Source organism: Pseudophryne corroboree, chromosome 8, assembly GCF_028390025.1.
Source record: "Pseudophryne corroboree isolate aPseCor3 chromosome 8, aPseCor3.hap2, whole genome shotgun sequence".
NCBI lineage: Eukaryota > Metazoa > Chordata > Amphibia > Anura > Myobatrachidae > Pseudophryne > Pseudophryne corroboree.
Window position 1 is genome coordinate 306,180,167 of NC_086451.1, and position 19,270 is coordinate 306,199,436.

At 45.7% G+C, this 19,270-nt stretch overlaps 1 protein-coding gene across 2 annotated transcripts in view; it reads left to right on the forward strand.

The window, feature by feature from the left end:
- Positions 1-19,270, forward strand: part of RNF128 (ring finger protein 128) — a 372,908-nt gene that overhangs the window by 304,680 nt on the left and 48,958 nt on the right. For both annotated transcript variants that reach the window (XM_063937364.1, XM_063937363.1), the window contains exon 3: positions 12,408-12,479. In XM_063937364.1, the coding sequence (XP_063793434.1) occupies positions 12,408-12,479 (72 nt within the window). The remainder of the gene's footprint in view (positions 1-12,407; positions 12,480-19,270) is intronic.

The following is a 19,270-nucleotide window of genomic DNA, read 5'->3' on the forward strand; positions in this document are numbered from 1 at the left end:
GCATAAATAGATCAATGTCCAAATCCTCAATCTGTTGGGTTTCGTAAAATGATCTGGTTGCCGCAAGACCCTTGTGGTGTGGGATGGATGTGTATAGACTGTTAATGTCCAGTGTGCACAGAATGCTCCCCTCCGGGATGTTGGCAACTGCTGCAAGTTGTTGTAGAAAATCCGTCGTGTCCTTAATGAGGGTTGGTTGACTGATGACATGAGGTTGCAGGATGCAGTCTAAGTACATGGAAATGGGGTGGTACAATGAATTGCGTGCTGAGATGATGGGGCGGCCGGGTGGACAAGTTAAGCTCTTGTGGATTTTTGGGACGGTGTAAAGGACCGGTCTGGTGGGAAAGGGTTGTTGTAATGCTTTCAAGAGCTTGGGATCCAACATACCCCGTAAGTTTGCTGTCTCCAGAATCTCCTGTAGTTCTGTCTGATATTGGATCGTGGGATCACCCGGTAATAATTGATACACCTCCCGGTCGGCTAGTTGTCTTTCAATCTCAGTCATGTAGTCGTGTAGATTTTGGATGACAATGGCACCCCCCTTGTCAGCGGGGCGCACTATAATGTCACGGTATCTGGACAAATCCCGTAGGGCCTGATGTTCTTGCCTACTCAAATTATGATGTATTCTTGGTTGTGCCTGAACAAATTTTTGGACCGAATCGTCCATGAGTCGCGTGAAAGTTTTGATGGAACTGTTGGAGGATACAGGATCAAACGTGGAGGTGCTACGTTTTGACAGGAACACCTGTTGAGGTGTGTTCTGTGTTAAAGGTTCAGAGTCCTGAAAAAATTCCTGTAAACGAAGTTTTCTTGAGAACTGATGCAGTTCAATGTTCCAATTAAGGTCATTGTGTCTGTTGGTAGGAACAAAGGATAACCCTTTGTTGAGGACCCGCTCTTCAGTGTCGGTGAGTACTCGGGACGACAGGTTATAGATTATTTTTTCTTGGTCTTTTGCGAGCTGTTTTCGCCTTTGCCTCTCGTTTTGGCCCCCGCGGCGGGTGGCTTTGTGTTTAAGGTTGATTCTGGCTGAGGTTTGGTGCTTATAGCTAAAGGGGCCGAGGGTCCTTCCAAAGGGTCATCAGATTCACGAGTTGCAAATTCGCTATCACTGTTTGATGTAGGGGCATCACGTGCCCTGAGTTCTCTTCTTCTACGCCACCCTTGTTTAGAACCCTGTCCGGCTGTCCTGACTGGACGCCCTTCTCCTCCCATCAGCCAGTGGTAGACTCGATTAGAGTCATAGTCATTCTGGACCATATCAAATTTTCTAGTTTTAAATTTGACCAATTCCTGTTGATACTGGTCAATTTTGATTTTAATGGACGAGGTTAAATCGGCATTGGCAGAGCTCTTCAAGACCATACTGTTGGAAGACTCCAATCTGGAAATTTTGTCACGTGCTGCCTTAAGTTCCCGCTCAGATTCTTGTATCACCAGGAGCATCAGGTCAAAACTGCACCGGTTTACAATCCCTATCCATTTTTGACAAAATTCGGGATTATAGCGACCTATAGTAGGCGCATTACGAACTCTGAACCCACGTGGGATCATTTGTTGTCTATAATATTTGGTGAGGGATATCCCGTGCATCAGGTAATCCGTTTCACGTTTTTTTAATTTGATGAGTTGCTCACAGATCTCTTCGGCTGTTTGGGAAGAATCCTTGTGGGGCCAATCGTCCTTAAAGAGGATGTCTTCCACCTCCTCATCTGTGAACCGGTGTGTGAATCCTTTGGTAACTGGCATGCCCCTGCATCCCGATGGGAAAGCTGTGCCGGCCATGGTGTGTGGCTGGGATGTGGTGATGTTGGTCGTGTCCATCTGTGATTCATGTACCGGCCAACATGGTGCTGCACTTTGCATGTATTTTGACTACATTGTGTGCTTTCCTCCCTTTTCTTTCTTTATCTAATCTTCCTTCACCACTAACCATAAATTCCCACACATTAGGCACATACTCCCCATTGCTTTAGGCATTATTATCCCCAGTGATTATATATGACCATTATGCGTTGTTGTCTAATGTGCAAATATGGGCTCCGCACACAGTGCAAATCCTTCCCTATGTTTTTTCTGACAGATCGCCGTGTGGAGGGCCGGGGAGATTACTCAGCGGCTCCGTACAGGTTACCAGGCGCTTGACGCGTTGCCATGACCACGGCACGCGTTGCCACGGCGACCGGGACGGGAACCAGCTGACGTCACCGGATGTGATGCAGACGCAGCTTCAGAGGGCGGAAGCGGACGCCGGCCCCGGCTCTCCCACGGTGGTATGGCTGTTTGCCTATTTAGGTAAGTGATCTATGTGTGTATTGTCATTCTTCTCCATTTTATCATTACATGCCTGCCTTGAAAACGGTGCTTTGAGCACCGAAACGTCGGCCTTGTATAGGCATTTTGTAACCATGGATCTGTTCCAGTAAAAATCTGCATTTATTTACTTTGGAGTGCCGCAGTCCCTTCTTGTCTGCTATATATATATATATATATATATATATATATATATATATATATATATATATATATATATATATATATATATATATACATACAAAGTTTGACGGCAGATAAGAACCACTTGGCCCATCTAGTCTGCCCCTTTTTTTTATCATATAGGTAATCTCAACCCTTTTTGAACCTTAATTCTTTGTAAGGATATTCATATGCCTATCCCAAGCATGTTTAAATTGCTCTACAGTCTTAGCCTCTACCACCTCTGATGGGATGCTATTCCACTTATCCGCTACCCTTTCTGTGAAGTGTGTGTGTATATGTGTGTGTGTATATATAATATATTATATATATATATATACATATACATATACATACACATATACACACACACACGTTTGAAAGTTTGGGCACCCCAGGCAAAAATTCATTTTAATGTGCAAAAAGAAGCTAAGTAAAGATGGAAAAATCTCCAAAAGGCATCAAATTACAGATTAGACATTCTTATAACATGTCAAAAAAAGTTTGATTTTATTTCCATCATTTACACTTTCAAAAGAACAGAAAACAAAAAATGGCGTCTGCAAAAGTTTGGGCACCCTGCAGAGTTAATACCTTGTACTGCCCCTTTTGGCAAGTATCACAGCTTGTAAATGCTTTTTGTAGCCAGCCAAGAGTCTTTCAATTCTTGTTTGAGGTATCTTCGCCCATTTTTCCTTACAAAAGTCTTTCCTGTTCTTTGAGATTCCTGGGCTGTCTGTGACACACTGCTTTTTTAAGATCTATCCATAGATTTTCAATTATGTTGAGGTCAGGAGATTGTGAAGGCCATGGCAAAACCTTCAGTTTACGCCTCTTGATGTAATCCACCGTGGATTTTGAGGTGTGTTTAGGATCATTATCCATTTGTAGAAGCCAGCCTCTCTTTAACTTCAGCTTTTTCACAGATGGCATCAAGTTAGCGTCCAAAATTTGCTGGAATCTTATTGAATCCATTTTCTCTGACGTCCTAGTGGATGCTGGGAACTCCGTAAGGACCATGGGGAATAGCGGCTCCGCAGGAGACTGGGCACAACTAAAAAAGCTTTTAGACTACCTGGTGTGCACTGGCTCCTCCCACTATGACCCTCCTCCAAGCCTCAGTTAGATTTCTGTGCCCGGCCGAGCTGGATGCACACTAGGGGCTCTTCTGAGCTCCTAGAAAGAAAGTTTATTTTAGGTTTTTTATTTTTACAGTGAGACCTGCTGGCAACAGGCTCACTGCATCGAGGGACTAAGGGGAGAAGAAGCGAACCTACCTGCTTGCAGCTAGCTTGGGCTTCTTAGGCTACTGGACACCATTAGCTCCAGAGGGATCGACCGCATGGAACTGGCCTTGGTGTTCGTTCCCGGAGCCGCGCCGCCGTCCCCCTTACAGAGCCAGAAGCAAGAAGAGGTCCGGAAAATCGGCGGCAGAAGACATCAGCTGTGCGCCATTGCTCCTCATGCACACTTCACACTCCGGTCACTGAGGGTGCAGGGCGCTGGGGGGGGGGCGCCCTGAGCAGCAATAAAAACACCTTGGCTGGCAAATATATCACAATATATAGCCCCAGAGGCTATATATGTGATAAATACCCCTGCCAGAATCCATAAAAAAGCGGGAGAAAAGTCAGCGAAAAAGGGGCGGAGCTATCTCTCTCAGCACACTGGCGCCATTTTCTCTTCACAGTACAGCTGGAAGACAGCTCCCCAGGCTCTCCCCTGTAGTTTGCAGGCTCAAAGGGTTAAAAAGAGAGGGGGGGCACTAAATTTAGGCGCAATATTGTATATACAAGCAGCTATTGGGAAAAATTCACTCAATATAGTGTTAATCCCTAAATTATATAGCGCTCTGGTGTGTGCTGGCATACTCTCTCTCTGTCTCCCCAAAGGGCTGTGTGGGGTCCTGTCCTCAGTCAGAGCATTCCCTGTGTGTGTGCGGTGTGTCGGTACGGCTGTGTCGACATGTTTGATGAGGAGGCTTATGTGATGGCAGAGCAGATGCCGATAAATGAGATGTCGCCCCCTGTGGGGCCGACACCAGAGTGGATGGATAGGTGGAAGGTATAAACCGACCGTGTCAACTCCTTACATAAAAGGCTGGATGACGTAACAGCTATGGGACAGCCGGCTTCTCAGCCCGCGCCTGCCCAGGCGTCTCAAAGGCCATCAGGGGCTCAAAAACGCCCGCTCCCTCAGATGGCAGACACAGATGTCGACACGGAGTCTGACTCCAGTGTCGACGAGGTTGAGACATATACACAATCCACTAGGAACATCCGTTACATGATCCCGGCAATAAAAAAATGTGTTACACATTTCTGACATTAACCCAAGTTCCAAAAAAAAAAAAAAAAAAAAGTTTTATGTTTGGGGAGAAAAAGCAGGCAGTGTTTTGTTCCCCCATCAAATGAGTGAATGAAGTGTGAAAAAGCGTGGGTTCCCCCGATAAGAAACTGGTAATTTCTAAAAAGTTACTGATGGCGTACCCTTTCCCGCCAGAGGATAAGTTACGCTGAGAGATATCCCCTAGGGTGGATAAGGCGCTCACACGTTTGTCAAAAAAGGTGGCACTGCCGTCTTAGGATACGGCCACTTTAAAGGTACCTGCTGATAAAAAGCAGGAGGCTATCCTGAAGTCTGTATTTACACACTCAGGTACTAGACTGAGACCTGCAGATAGTGCTGCTGCAGCGTGGTCTGTAACCCTGTCAAACAGGGATACTATTTTGCGAACATAAGACGTCGTCTTATATATGAGGGATGCACAGAGGGATATTTTGCCGGCTGGCATCCAGAATTAATGCAATGTCCATTCTGTCAGGAGGGTATTAGAGACCCGACACTGGACAGGTGATGCTGACTTTAAAAGGCACATAGAGCCTTATAAGGGTGAGGAATTGTTTGGGGATGGTCTCTGGGACCTCGTATCCACAGCAACAGCTGGGAAGAAAATTTTTTACCTCAGGTTTCCTCACAGCCTAAGAAAGCACTGTATTATCAGGTACAGTCCTTTCGGCTTCAGAAAAGCAAGCGGGTCAAAGGCGCTTCCTTTCTGCACAGAGACGAGGGAAGAGGGAAAAAGCTGCACCAGTCAGCCAGTTCCCAGAATCAAAATTCTTCCCCCGCTTCCTCCTGAGTCCACCGCATGACGCGGGGGCTCCACAGGCGTAGCCAGGTACGGTGGGGGGCCGCCTCAAAAATTTCAGCGATCAGTGGGCTCGCTCACAGGTGGATCCCTGGATCCTTCAAGTAGTATCTCAGGGGGTACAAGCTGGAATTCGAGGCGTCTCCCCCCCGCCGTTTCCTCAAATCTGCCTTGCCGACAACTCCCTCAGGCAGGGAGGCTGTGCTAGAGGCAATTCACAAGCTGTATTCCCAGCAGGTGATAGTCAAGGTGCCCCTACTTCAACAAGGACGGGGTTACTATTCCACACTGTTTGTGGTACCGAAACCGGACGGTTCGGTGAGACCCATTTTAAATTTGAAATCCTTGAACACATACATAAAAAAATTCAAGTTCAAGATGGAATCGCTCAGGGCGGTTATTGCAAGCCTGGAGGAGGGGGATTACATGGTATCCCTGGACATCAAGGATACTTACCTACATGTCCCCATTTATCATCCTCACCAGGAGTACCTCAGATTTGGGGTACAGGATTGCCATTACCAATTCCAAACACTGCCGTTTGCACTGTCCACGGCACCGAGGGTCTTTACCAAGGTAATGGCAGAAATTATGATACTCCTTCGAAAAAAGGGAGTTTTAATTATCCCGTACTTGGACGATCTCCTTATAAAGGCAAGGTCCAAGGAGCAGTTGTTGGTCGGAGTAGCACTATCTCGGGAAGTGCTACAACAGCACGGATGGATTCTATACATTCCAAAGTCACAGCTGGTTCCTACCACACGCCTGCTGTTCCTGGGGATGGTTCTGGACACAGAACAAAAAAAAAAAAAAGTGTTTCTCCCGCAGGAGAAAGCCAAGGAGCTGTCATCTCTAGTCAGAGACCTCCTGAAACCAAAACAGGTATCGGTGCATCACTGCACACGAGTCCTGGGAAAAATGGTAGCTTCTTACGAAGCAAAATTCCATTCGGCAGGTTCCATGCAAGAACCTTTCAGTGGGACCGCTTGGACAAGTGATCGGGATCGCATCTTCAGATGCATCGGCTGATACCCTGGTCCTTGGAGACAGGGTTATCTCTACTGTGGTGGCTGCAGAGTGCTCATCTTCAAGAGGGCCGCAGATTCGGCATACAGGACTGGGTCCTGGTAACCACGGATGCCAGCCTTCGAGGCTGGGGGGGCAGTCACACAGGGAAGAAATTTCCAAGGACTTTGGTCAAGTCAGGAGTCGTCCCTACACATAAATATTCTGGAACTGAGGGCCATTTACAATGCCCTAAGTCTGGCAAGGCCTCTGCTTCAAAACCAGCCGGTACTGATCCAATCAGACAACATCACGGCAGTCGCCCATGTAAACCGACAGGGCGGCACAAGAAGCAGGATGGCGATGGCAGAAGCCACAAGGATTCTCCGATGGGCGGAGAATCACGTCTTAGCACTGTCAGCAGCGTTCATTCCGGGAGTGGACAACTGAGAAGCAGACTTCCTCAGCAGACACGACCTACACCCGGGAGAGTGGGGACTTCATCCAGAAGTCTTCCAACTGTTGGTAAACCGTTGGGAAAGGCCACAGGTGGACATGATGGCGTCCCGCCTAAACAAAAAACTAGATATTGCGCCAGGTCAAGGGACCCTCAGGCAATAGCTGTGGACGCTCTAGTGACACCGTGGGTGTACCAGTCGGTTTATGTATTCCCTCCTCTGCCTCTCATACCAAAGGTACTGAGAATAATAAGAAAACGAGGAGTAAGAACGATACTCGTGGTTCCGGTTGGGCCAAGAAGAGCTTGGTACCCAGAACTTCAAGAAATGATATCAGAGGACCCATGGCCTCTACCGCTCAGACAGGATCTGCTACAGCTGGGGCCCTGTCTGTTCCAAGACTTACCGCGGCTGCGTTTGACGGCATGGCGTTTCAATTCCGGATCCTAAAGGAAAAGGGCATTCCGGAGGAAGTCATTCCTACGCTGATAAAAGCCAGGAAAGAAGTAACCGCAAACCATTATCGCCGTATTTGGCGAAAATATGTTGCGTGGTGTGAGGCCAGGAAGGCCCCAACAGAGGAATTTCAGCTGGGTCGTTTTCTGCACTTCCTACAGTCGGGAGTGACTATGGGCCTAAACTTGGGTTCCATTAAGGTCCAGATTTCGGCTCTGTCGATTTTCTTCCAGAAAGAACTGGCCTCACTGCCTGGAGTTCAGACATTTGTAAAGGGAGTGCTACATATTCAGCCCCCTTTTGTGCCTCCTGTGGCACCTTGGGATCTCAACGTGGTGTTGAGTTTCCTAAAGTCATTGGTTTGAGCCACTTAAAACTGTGGATTTGAAATATCTCACGTGGAAAGTGGTCATGTTATTGGCCTTGGCTTCGGCCAGGCGTGTGTCAGAATTGGCGGCTTTGTCATGTAAAAGCCCATATCTGATTTTCCATATGGATAGGGCAGAATTGAGGACTCGTCCCCAGTTTCTCCCTAAGGTGGTATCAGCTTTTCACTTAAACCAACCTATTGTAGTGCCTGTGGCTACTAGGGACTTGGAAGATTCCACGTTACTGGACGTAGTCAGGGCCTTAAAAATTTATATTTTCAGGACGGCTGGAGTCAGGAAAACTGACTCGCTTTTTATCCTGTAGGCACCCAACAAAATAGGTGCTCCTGCTTCTAAGCAGACTATTGCTCACTGAATTTGTAGCACAATTCAGCTGGAGCATTCTGCGGCTGGATTGCCGCATCCTAAATCAGTAAAAGCCCATTCCACGAGGAAAGTGGGCTCATCTTGGGCGGCTGCCCGAGGGGTCTCGGCTTTATAACTTTGCCGAGCTGCAACTTGGTCAGGGGCAAACACGTTTGCAAAATTCTACAAATTTGATACCCTGGCTAAGGAGGGCCTTGAGTTCTCTCATTCGGTGCTGCAGAGTCATCCGCACTCTCCCGCCCGTTTGGGAGCTTTGGTATAATCCCCATGGTCCTTACGGAGTTCCCAGCATCCACTAGGACGTCAGAGAAAATAAGATTTTACTCACCGGTAAATCTATTTCTCGTAGTCCGTAGTGGATGCTGGGCGCCCATCCCAAGTGCGGATTGTCTGCAATACTTGTATGTAGTTATTGCCTAACTAAGGGTTATTGTTGAGCCATCTTTTGAGAGGCTGTGTTATGTTCATACTGTTAACTGGGTATTGTATCACAAGTTATACGGTGTGATTGGTGTGGCTGGTATGAGTCTTACCCGAGATTCAAAATCCTTCCTTATTGTGTCAGCTCTTCCGGGCACAGTATCCTAACTGAGGCTTGGAAGAGGGTCATAGTGGGAGGAGCCAGTGCACACCAGGTAGTCTAAAAGCTTTCTTTTAGTTGTGCCCAGTCTCCTGCGGAGCCGCTATTCCCCATGGTCCTTACGGAGTTCCCAGCATCCACTACGGACTACGAGAAATAGATTTACCGGTGAGTAAAATCTTATTTTAAAACCTTTGAGATTGACATCACCTGGTCTTTCCAGACGATGATTGAGAACAATCCATGACACTGCCAGGTCTCAGCTGTCCAAAGGGGGCAGTACAAGGTATTAACTCTGCAGGGTGCCCAAACTTTTGCAGACGCCATTTTTTGTTTTCTGTTCTTTTGAAAGTGTAAATGATGGAAATAAAATCAAACTTTTTTTGACTGTCTAATCTGTAATTTGATGCCTTTTGGAGATTTTTCCATCTTTCCTTGGCTTCTTTTTGCACATTAAAATTAATTTTTGCCTGGGGTGCCCAAACTTTCAAACCCCACTGTGTGTATGTGTATATATATATATATTATGATATTTCTAAGAACGCATAGATAAAATAAAATGTGTAACGACTCTGGGCAAAATAGACCTCCTCCCCGTTTTTTTTTTTTGGTGACCTTTTCTCCTTTCTTCCATAATTACCGCTAATTGCATTGGTCAGACCCTGGACACCAAACAAAAAGTGTAATCTGTGGATGACTTGTACTATATGAAGGAGGTGGCTTCTTGGTTACTTCTCCCGTAACTCGTATCACTCCTGCTCGTGACTACAGTTAAGTTAAAGTTGGTGAACAGTGGAGGGTGGTTCATAATGTTTTGCTGGCAAGTCTAAAAAATTGTATGTATTTATTTTCAAACCCATATTGCATTTCAGAACCTAAAATTGCTAGTGATTACTTAGAAATATTAATGAGGTTCCTGGTGGTCTGCAAGGTTAACTTTTCCTTCACTATTGCATGCAGAGCTATTCAGCATTGCATACATTTTTGCAAACTGAATTACAACTACAAATAGTCTATGAATACTGAAAGAACTCCAGAGTTTCTTAAATGAAACCTGAAGACGTGCCCATGCTGATAGTCGGATGTTTCATGTTTATTGAAAGCTATTCTGCCCTCCATAAACTTTATGCCATGCTCTAGGCCAGGGGTGGCCAACCAGTCAGAGACAAAGAGCCAAGAAATCTTGTCAGGTATATCAAAGAGCTGACTTCGAGCCGAAGACGCACTTGCAAAAATGGGGTGTGACCTTGTGCCTGCTCGGCCACGCCCCTGGTAGGAAATACATTGAAAAAGCCAGATCCAACATAAAATACAATGAAAAAGTCACGTCTACATCAAATAATTGATAAGTCAGATCTGCATAATATATATTGAAAAGCCAGATTCACATAATACACTTCAGTTCTCCCATTTGTCACTCCAGCCAGCACCCGCCTGTGTCACTCCAGCCAGCAGCCTCTTGTGTCACTCCAGACAGCTCCCCCATGTGTATTTGGCTCCCTCAGTTCCCAGTCTATGTAGTGCTGCTGCATGTCTGGCTGGAGGGCAGCGGTTTACAGATCTATTGTGGTCACGTGACTTTGAGTGTTGGGAGCCACATTTGAATAAAGAAAGAGCCGCATGTGGCTCAAGAGCCACGCGTTGGCCACCACTGCTCTAGGCATAGTTTTTTTTTGTATTTACAGCTTTGTCCACGTAGAACCTCCCTCCTTGTGTTCCTGCTCACCCAAGCGGTTTGGTTCATGCATGGTATTTAGATAGAACTTTAAGCACTTTCAAATTTTGACCAATAAGATGACTTGAGGGAGCAGAGAGCCCGATAGACCATTAAAGCACCCTGGTATTCTGAGACCTCTCTGCACCACATTAGGAATGTAATGTCCATGCAGCGTCTCCTACATGTTAGGCTTGGAGTGTACCACTAGGCTATGAATAAGCAGACTTGTAAGAGGGGGCCACATAAGAGCAGAGAAGTGAGCCAGTGGAGAAGTTGCCCCATCAACCAATCGGCAGCTCTGTATAATTTTATAGTATGCAAATTATAGATGTTACTTCAGTGCTGATTGGTTGCCATGGGCACTTCTCCACTGGCTCACTTCTCTCATCACTGCTTAGTAAATGTACCCCTAAATTACTGTAACTTTAAACAGTATAGTTAGTTTGTCTGTTACTGAATAATCATCTTGGATATATTTTTACATTAGGCTGGATTAAAAGTCAGAGCTATCTGATGTGTTTTACTGCGCAAGAGCCGTAGTGTGTGTGTGTCACAATGCTTCTGCATGCAGCTCCGTTCGCACTGTGGGGGAAGCTGCAGATTAATTGGAGGTGGCACTGGTGAGGGATGATTAACACGTAGGCGTGTCATCGGCGTACATGCCAAAGCCAGCGGATGCTTCACCTGGCGTAGCTTCACTGGCAGGGGGACATTCTTGGCAACCTTAGGGTGATGGTGATCTGATGTTCAATCTTCGGATGCAGAAGAACGGAGAAGCTGGCAGGGGACATCTTTTTTACAAAAGACTGCTTCTGCTGCATTAACATCTCTTGTCCGCTGCTACAGAAGATGCAGAACCTGTGCTCACCAGTGAATCAGGCCCTTGTTTAATAATAATAATTCTATAATAAAGCTGTTTTGTCACCTTTTGTCTATTACCTCTGATAAACGTTTTACATTTATTTACTTGAACAATTCCAGCACATTGGAAAGACTCCTACTTGGTAATAAAGAGTGGAGTGCTGACCTGATGTGGTGCACATAGAAAACTGTTTATTAAATGACATTTTAGTCACAAATGTTTATAATGTAAGTCAAAAGTTTTATATGTACACAGCATTATGACAGCATTTTTATTTTATTTTTTTAATTTACTAATTTCATGATTATTTCGGTTGTCTGTGTCTCCGTAATGGAAGGTGAGGCTACTAATATTTTCTCAAGACAAGCAATAGGGCTCACACAATTTAGCATAGTTAAATGCATACTAACCTGAATCTCCAGTGCGGCTGGCCTGCAATTGAAAAATAAGAAAAAATAATAAAAATATATATAGAGAGAGAAGGCAGCACTCAGACTTTCAGGTATAGTGAATCAAACCCACATTTCAGCTGATTAAACACATGTTGGTTTGATTCACCTGAAAGTCTCGGAGTGCTGCCTTTTTTCTTGGCTATATTGGGGCTGCAAATACCCCTAAGGAGTGCATCGGAGCCAGTACCCAGGTGGGGAGGCGAGTGCCGGACCGCATTGTGGAATAGAGATGTCTGTCTGTCTGTCTGTCTGTCTGTCTGTCTGTCTGTCTTTTTCTTTTTTATTATTATTCTACTACGTCTCTTAGATTCTGGCTTATTCTTCAACAATTTTTAAGAAGATCATCTTGTCTAATGTTGACAGTCACTAAGCAACCTGTTGGTGTTGTACTTTACTCTGTAATATACAGGGCTGTTGGAAACTATCCTAATATGTCTGACATTTCCAGCCAGTGTTCAGATGTGTAATGAATTGCTTTACTTCTTTGTTGCAGAAACGGTTGAAAGATGAAGCAAAGAAGGTCATTGGTCAGCTTCAGCTCCGCACCATCAAACAAGGCGATAAGGTAATATTGATGGCAAAATAAGGTGTGCAATAGGTTGTTGCTGTTGGTTTTTCTTTTTAGTTAAGTTTGCAAAGTTTTTTTTTTTTTTTTTTTTTTTTTTTTGTATCCTGTTTCGGTTAATGCTCATCTGTCTCTGTGGATTAGTATTAACAACACTGTTGGGATTGTATTTAAAAATAGTTTTATGCCTAAGAAAAAGAATCTTTTATGTAAAAACTAAAATTCTAACCTTTAAAATTTCCTTATGACCTGTATGTTCATCAGACTGTTCTGTACATAATGGTGAACAATTGAGGGTGGTGCCTTCAGGGGTGCATACAGTCAGTGGTAGTGATGGCCTTCGGCAGTGGCATGGACAGGCGAATTTCCCCTCCGCCACCCCCCCCCCCCTCTGCCAAAACGTTTCAGGCAACGCCCCCCGCATGGTACCTACTTGGTTTTTTTTTTCCCCTTCCCTGACTCTGGGACATGAAGCCTAGCATTGTGTCGCAATGTGACCTGTCAAGCCTTGCCCCAATGCATTCTGCAGGCCACTATTCTGCTGATCTGGTCACTACCTAAGGATATTCACTATTGCGTGAACTTATCTTTTAACAAAATGCACAAGCTGTGATTGAACGGTCATTGGATCATTGTGTACTCATTGTGTGCTTTGTGTACTCACAAGATAAGATTTGTTTGTACTAGAGATGTGCACCGGAAATTTTTTGGGTTTTGGATTCGGTTCTGCGGCCGTGTTTTGGATTCGGACGCGTTTTGGCAAAACCTCCCTGAAATATTTTTGTCAGATTCGGGTGTGTTTTGGATTCAAGTGGGTTTTTTTTCAAAAACAGCTTAAATCATAGAATTTGGGGGTAATTTTGATCCTATAATATTATTAACCTCAATAACCATAATTTCCACTCATTTCCAGTCTATTCTGAATACCTCACACAATATTATTTTTAGTCCTAAAATTTGCACCGAGGTCGCTGGATGACTAAGTTAAGCGACCCAAGTGGGCGGCACAAACACCTGGCCCATCTAGGAGTGGCACTGCAGTGTCAGACAGGATGGCACTTAAAAAAAATTGGCCCCAAACATCACATGATGCAAAGATAAATAAATTTAAAAAAAAGAGCTGCAAGATGGAATTGTCCTTGGGCCCTCCCACCCACCCTTATGTTGTATAAACAGGACATGCACACTTTAACAAACCCATCATTTGAGCCACAGGGTCTGCCACATGACTGGCTGAAATGACTGGTTGGTTTGGGCCCCCACCAAAAAAAGAAGCAATCAATCTCTCCTTGCTCAAACTGGCTCTACAGAGGCAAGATGTCCACCACATCATCATCATCATCATCATCACCATCATATCCATCATCCATCATCATCTTCCTCACCCCTTTCACTGTGTACATCCCCCTCCTCACAGAGCATTAATTCTGCCCCACCATCTCAGGTCCCTGTGTACTTTCTGGAGGCAATTGATGGTGAATGTCTCCATGGAGGAATTGATTATAATTCATTTTGAGGAACATCATCTTCTCCTCCACATTTTGTGGAAGTAACCTCGTACGCCAATCGCTGACAAGGTGACCGGCTGCACTAAACACTCTTTCGGAGTACACACTGGAGGGGGGGCAACTTAGGTAAACTAAAGCTAGTTTGTGCAAGGGCCACCAAATTGCCTCTTTACTGCCAGTATACGTACGGACTGTCTGACGTGCCTACTTGGATGCTGTCACTCATATAATCCTCCACCATTCTTTCAATGGGGACAGAATCATATGCAGTGACAGTAGACGACATGTCAGTAATCGTTGGCAGGTCCTTCAGTCCGGACCAGATGTCAGCACTCGCTCCAGACTGCCCTGCATCACCGCCAGCGGGTGGGATCGGAATTCTTAGCCTTTTCCTCGCAGCCCCAGTTGCGGGAGAATGTGAAGGAGGAGCTGTTGTCAACTCAAGCGGAACGTGACCCGTCAAGTGTCTCACCAGCAGGTCTTTGAACCTCTGCAGACTTGTGTCTGCAGGAAAGAGAGCTACAACGTAGGCTTTAAACCTAGGATCGAGCACGGTGGCCAAAGTGTAATGCTCTGATTTCAACAGATTGACCACCCGTGAATCCTGGTTAAGCGAATGAAGGACTCCATCCACAAGTCCCACATGCCTAGTGGAATCGCTCCATTTTAGCTCCTCTTTCAATCTCACCAGCTGCTTCTGCAAAAGCCTAATGAGGGGAATGACCTGACTCAGGCTGGCAGTGTCTGAACGGACTTCACGTGTGGCAAGTTGAAAGGGTTGCAGAATCTTGCACAACGTTGAAATCATTCTCCACTGCGCTTGAGTCAGGTGCATTCCCCCTCCTTTGCCTATATTGTAGGCAGATGTATAGGCTTGAATGGACTTTTGCTGCTCCTCCATCCTCTGCAGCATGTAGAGCAGGCCTGGCCAACCTGTGGCTCTCCAGATGTAGTGAAACTACACATCCCAGCATGCCCTGCCACAGTTTTAGCATTCCCTAATAGCAAAACTGTGGCAAGGCATGATGGGACTTGTAGTTTTACAACAGCTGGAGAGCCACAGGTTGGCCAGGCCTGATGTAGAGGGTTGAATTCCACCTTGTTACCACCTCTTGCTTCAGATGATGGCGGGGCAAGTTCAGGAGTGTTTGCTGGTGCTCCAGTCTTCGGCACGCGGTGGCTGAATGCGGAAAGTGGCCCGCAATTCTTCGGGCCACCGACAGCATCTCTTGCACGCCCCTGTCGTTTTTTTAAAAAATCTGCACCACCAAATTCAATGTATGTGCAAAACATGGGACGTGCTGGAATTTGCCCACATGTAATGCACGCACAATATTGGTGGCGTTGTCAGATGTCACAAATACCCAGGAGAGTCCAATTGGGGTAAGCCATTCTGCGATGATGTTCCTCAGTTTCCGTAAGAGGTTGTCAGCTGTGTGCCTCTTATGGAAAGTGGTGATACAAAGCGTAGCCTGCCTAGGAACGAGTTGGCGTTTTTGTGAGATGCTGCTACTGGTGCAGCTGCTGCTGTTGTTGCTGCGGAAGGCAATACATCTCCCCAGTGGGCTGTCACAGTCATATAGTCCTGAGTCTGCCCTGCTCCACTTGTCCACATGTCCGTGGTTAAGTGGACATTGGATACAACTGCATTTTTTAGGACACTGGTGAGTCTTTTTCTGACGTCTGTGTACATTCTCGGTATCGCCTGCCTAGAGAAGTGGAACCTAGATGGTATTTGGTACCGGGGACACACTACCTCTAGAAATTCTCTAAGTCCCTGTGAACTAACGCCGGATACCGGACGCACGTCTAACACCAACACAGCTGCCAAGGCCTGAGTTATCCGCTTTGCAACAGGATGACTGCTGTGATATTTCATCTTCCTCGCAAAGGACTGTTGGACAGTCAATTGCTTACTGGAAGTAGTACAAGTGGTTTTCCGACTTCCTCTCTGGGATGATGATCGACTCCCAGCAGCAACAACAGCAGTGCCAGCAGCAGTAGGCGTTACACTCAAGGATCCATGGGAGAAATCCCAGTCAGGAGAGGACTCGTCAGACTTGCCAGTGACATGGCCTGCAGGACTATTGGCGTTCCTGTCTAAGGAGTAAATTGACACTGAGGGAGTTGGTGGTGTGGTTTGCAGGAGCTTGGGTACAAGAGGAAGAAGGGATTTAGTTGTCAGTGGACTGCTTCCGCTGTCGCACAAAGTTTTTGAACTTGTCAATGACTTCTGATGAATGCGCGCTCCAGGTGACATATAAGGGAGGATGTTCCTAGGTGGTTAACGTCCTTACCCCTACTTATTACAGCTTGACGAAGGCAACACACGGCTTGACACCTGTTGTCCGCATTTCTGTTGAAATAATTCCACACCGAATTTTTTATTTTATTTTTATTTTTGTAATTTGACCAGGCATGTCAATGGCCATATTCATCCCACGGACAACAGGTGTCTCCCTGGGTGCCTGACTTAAACAAACCACTCACAATCAGAATCCTCCTTGTCAATTTCCTCCTCAGCGCCAGCAACACCCATATCCTCATCCTGGTGTACTTCAACAGTGACCTCTTCAATTTGACTATCAGCAACTGGACTCTGGGTGCTCCTTCCAGCACTTCCAGGGGGCGTGCAAATGGTGGAAGGAGCCACCTCTTCCCGTCCAGTGTTGGGAAGGTCAGGCACCGCAACCGACACAATTGGACTCTCCTTGGGGATTTGTGATTTAGATGAACGCACAGTTCTTTGCTGTGCTTTTGCATCTTAACTCTCTTCAGTTTTCTAGTGGGAGGATGAGTGCTTCCATCCTCATGTGAAGCTGAACCACTAGCCATGAACATAGGCCAGGGCCTCAGCCGTTCCTTGCCACTCCGTGTCGTAAATGGCATATTGGCAAGTTTACGCTTCTCCTCAGACGCTTTTGATTTAGATTTTTGGGTCATTTTACTGAACTTTTAGTTTTTGGGATTTTACATGCTCTCTACTATGACATTGGGCATTGGCCTTGGCAGACGACGTTGATGGCATTGAATCGTCTCTGCTATGACTGGTGGCAGCAGCTTCAGCACTAGGTGGAAGTGGATCTTGATCTTTCCCTATTTCACCCTCCACATTTTTGTTCTCCATTTTTTAATGTGTGGAATTATATGCCAGTAATATTATTATATCAATAGCAATGGCCTACTGTACTGTACAACTATATACTGTTGGTCACCAAAATGCTGCACTGTACTACTATATATACTGCTCACAAAAATGCAGCACAGATGGAATGGATACTTGCAGTGACACAGAGCTGCAAGATACAGCAATGGCCTACTGTACTGTACAGCTATATACTGTTGGTCACCAAAATGCAGCACACTGAGCACAGATATTTGCAGCACACTGAGCATCGATATGGAGCTTTTCAGGCAGAGAACGTAGCCACGTCCTCTCCGTTCAATCTCCAATGCACGAGTGAAAATGGCGGCGACGCGCGGCTCTTTATATAAAATACGAATCTCGCGAGAATCTGACAGCAGGATGATGACGTTGGCCGCGTTCGGGTTAACCGAGCAAGGCAGGAAGATCCGAGGCTGCCTCGGAACCGTGTAAAATAGGTGAAGTTTGGGGGGGTTCGGATCTCGACGAACCGAACCCGCTCATCATTAGTTTGTACATAAGATAATCTCTGGATGACGGAATGTCATCCTATTGTATAATTTTGGTTACAATTAACTGGGAAAAACTGGGTTTATTAGAAGATGTATACAGAAAATCTGTTATTGTTTAACAGCTCTATATCAGGGATGTATAGCGCCCTGTACTGGCTACACCCCTTGATAGCATACTATCATGCCAAGGGGGTGGGGTTGCCTGTTAGAAACGCACAGCCTGGAATATCCTCAAGATACATGGGGGACCGTACAGGCACTACTGGCTGCAGGGCTGCTAGCCAGATACAGGTATTGTGGAGTAGCAGTGGATGCCACACAAAGGTCTATGATCTGTGCCACGGCATGCACACCCTCAGTCAGAGGCGGATTGGCCATAGTGTTTACAGGGAAGATTCCCGGTGGGCCGGCGCACCTGTGGGGCCTGTTTTGTTTGTGGACATGTGGTCCTTTTTATAGACATAATGAAGAAGATGCAAAATAATTTGCATATATGAAAATTACTGCCACTTAGCCGGTGATTGCAGATGATCTAGTGTATGCTCTGTCTGCCTGTTTGGCTGACATATAAGATTGAGTGAATAGTGATTGGGATAAGGTTGGTGTAATAAGCAAGAAAATATATCTTTCTAAAGAATTATATAGTGTCCTAAATTCTGAAGGTGTATCATATAATGTGCTCATAATATTTGATTTTTATTTCTTTTTAACTTCCCCCTTGATGATGGACATGCCCACTATCTGGAAAGTCTTAGGGGGGAGGGTGCTGCTGCCATGGCCCATGGCTAGATCTTACACCTCTGGTTCTGCCCATGTGGGGCCACTAGTACAAATTTTTCCAGGGCCGCTTTTTGTTCCCAATCCGCCCCTTGCCTTAGTTACAGCCCTGTGGTTTAAGGTTCACATAATGTGATATATAACAGATGACCCAACATGGCAATGTGCGTGACGCTGTATGTAGTGCAGTTTGAATAGTCGTATCTCAAACTACTGGACCAACAACTTTGTGATCTTCTTCCAATCACACAAACAAGCCATGTGTGTACAAATCTGACCATGATCTTTTTGCTTTGGTCGAATAATGTATATATGTTACATATTTATTGTATTATACGCCAGTGGTTCCCAAACTTTTTTGTCTCACGGCGCCCTAGAGTATCAGACTCTCTTTCACAGCACCCTTAGGCCAAAAGTTTTTTGTTTTTTTGTTGAAAAAATTTATAAATAAATATTAAATTAAGTAAATTGTGTTTATATGTCATCCTTAGGTTCAACTGTGGTGAGGGGCAAGATTTGTTTTTGTCCACATATTTTATGATTGGCTGCCCAGGGTTCATCAGCACACCGTTTGAGAACCACTGTCATATGCACATAAATGTTAAAACTTTTTCATGCATGTATGTATGCAGTAGCCTGTGTTGAAGATTTATTAAGACAGGCTGGAATGAATTAAAAAGGTGTCTCTATATTGTAAAGGGCTGTATTCACGGGCCGATTTGGGGTGAGATGTGTGCTGAGCGTGCGGGGGGAGACGGGGGGGGGGGCTCATTTCACCCGTCAATCCTACCAGGTCGCCCCCCGCTCCTCCCGCACGCTAACCGCACATCGCGCTGTGCTGAGCGGGGG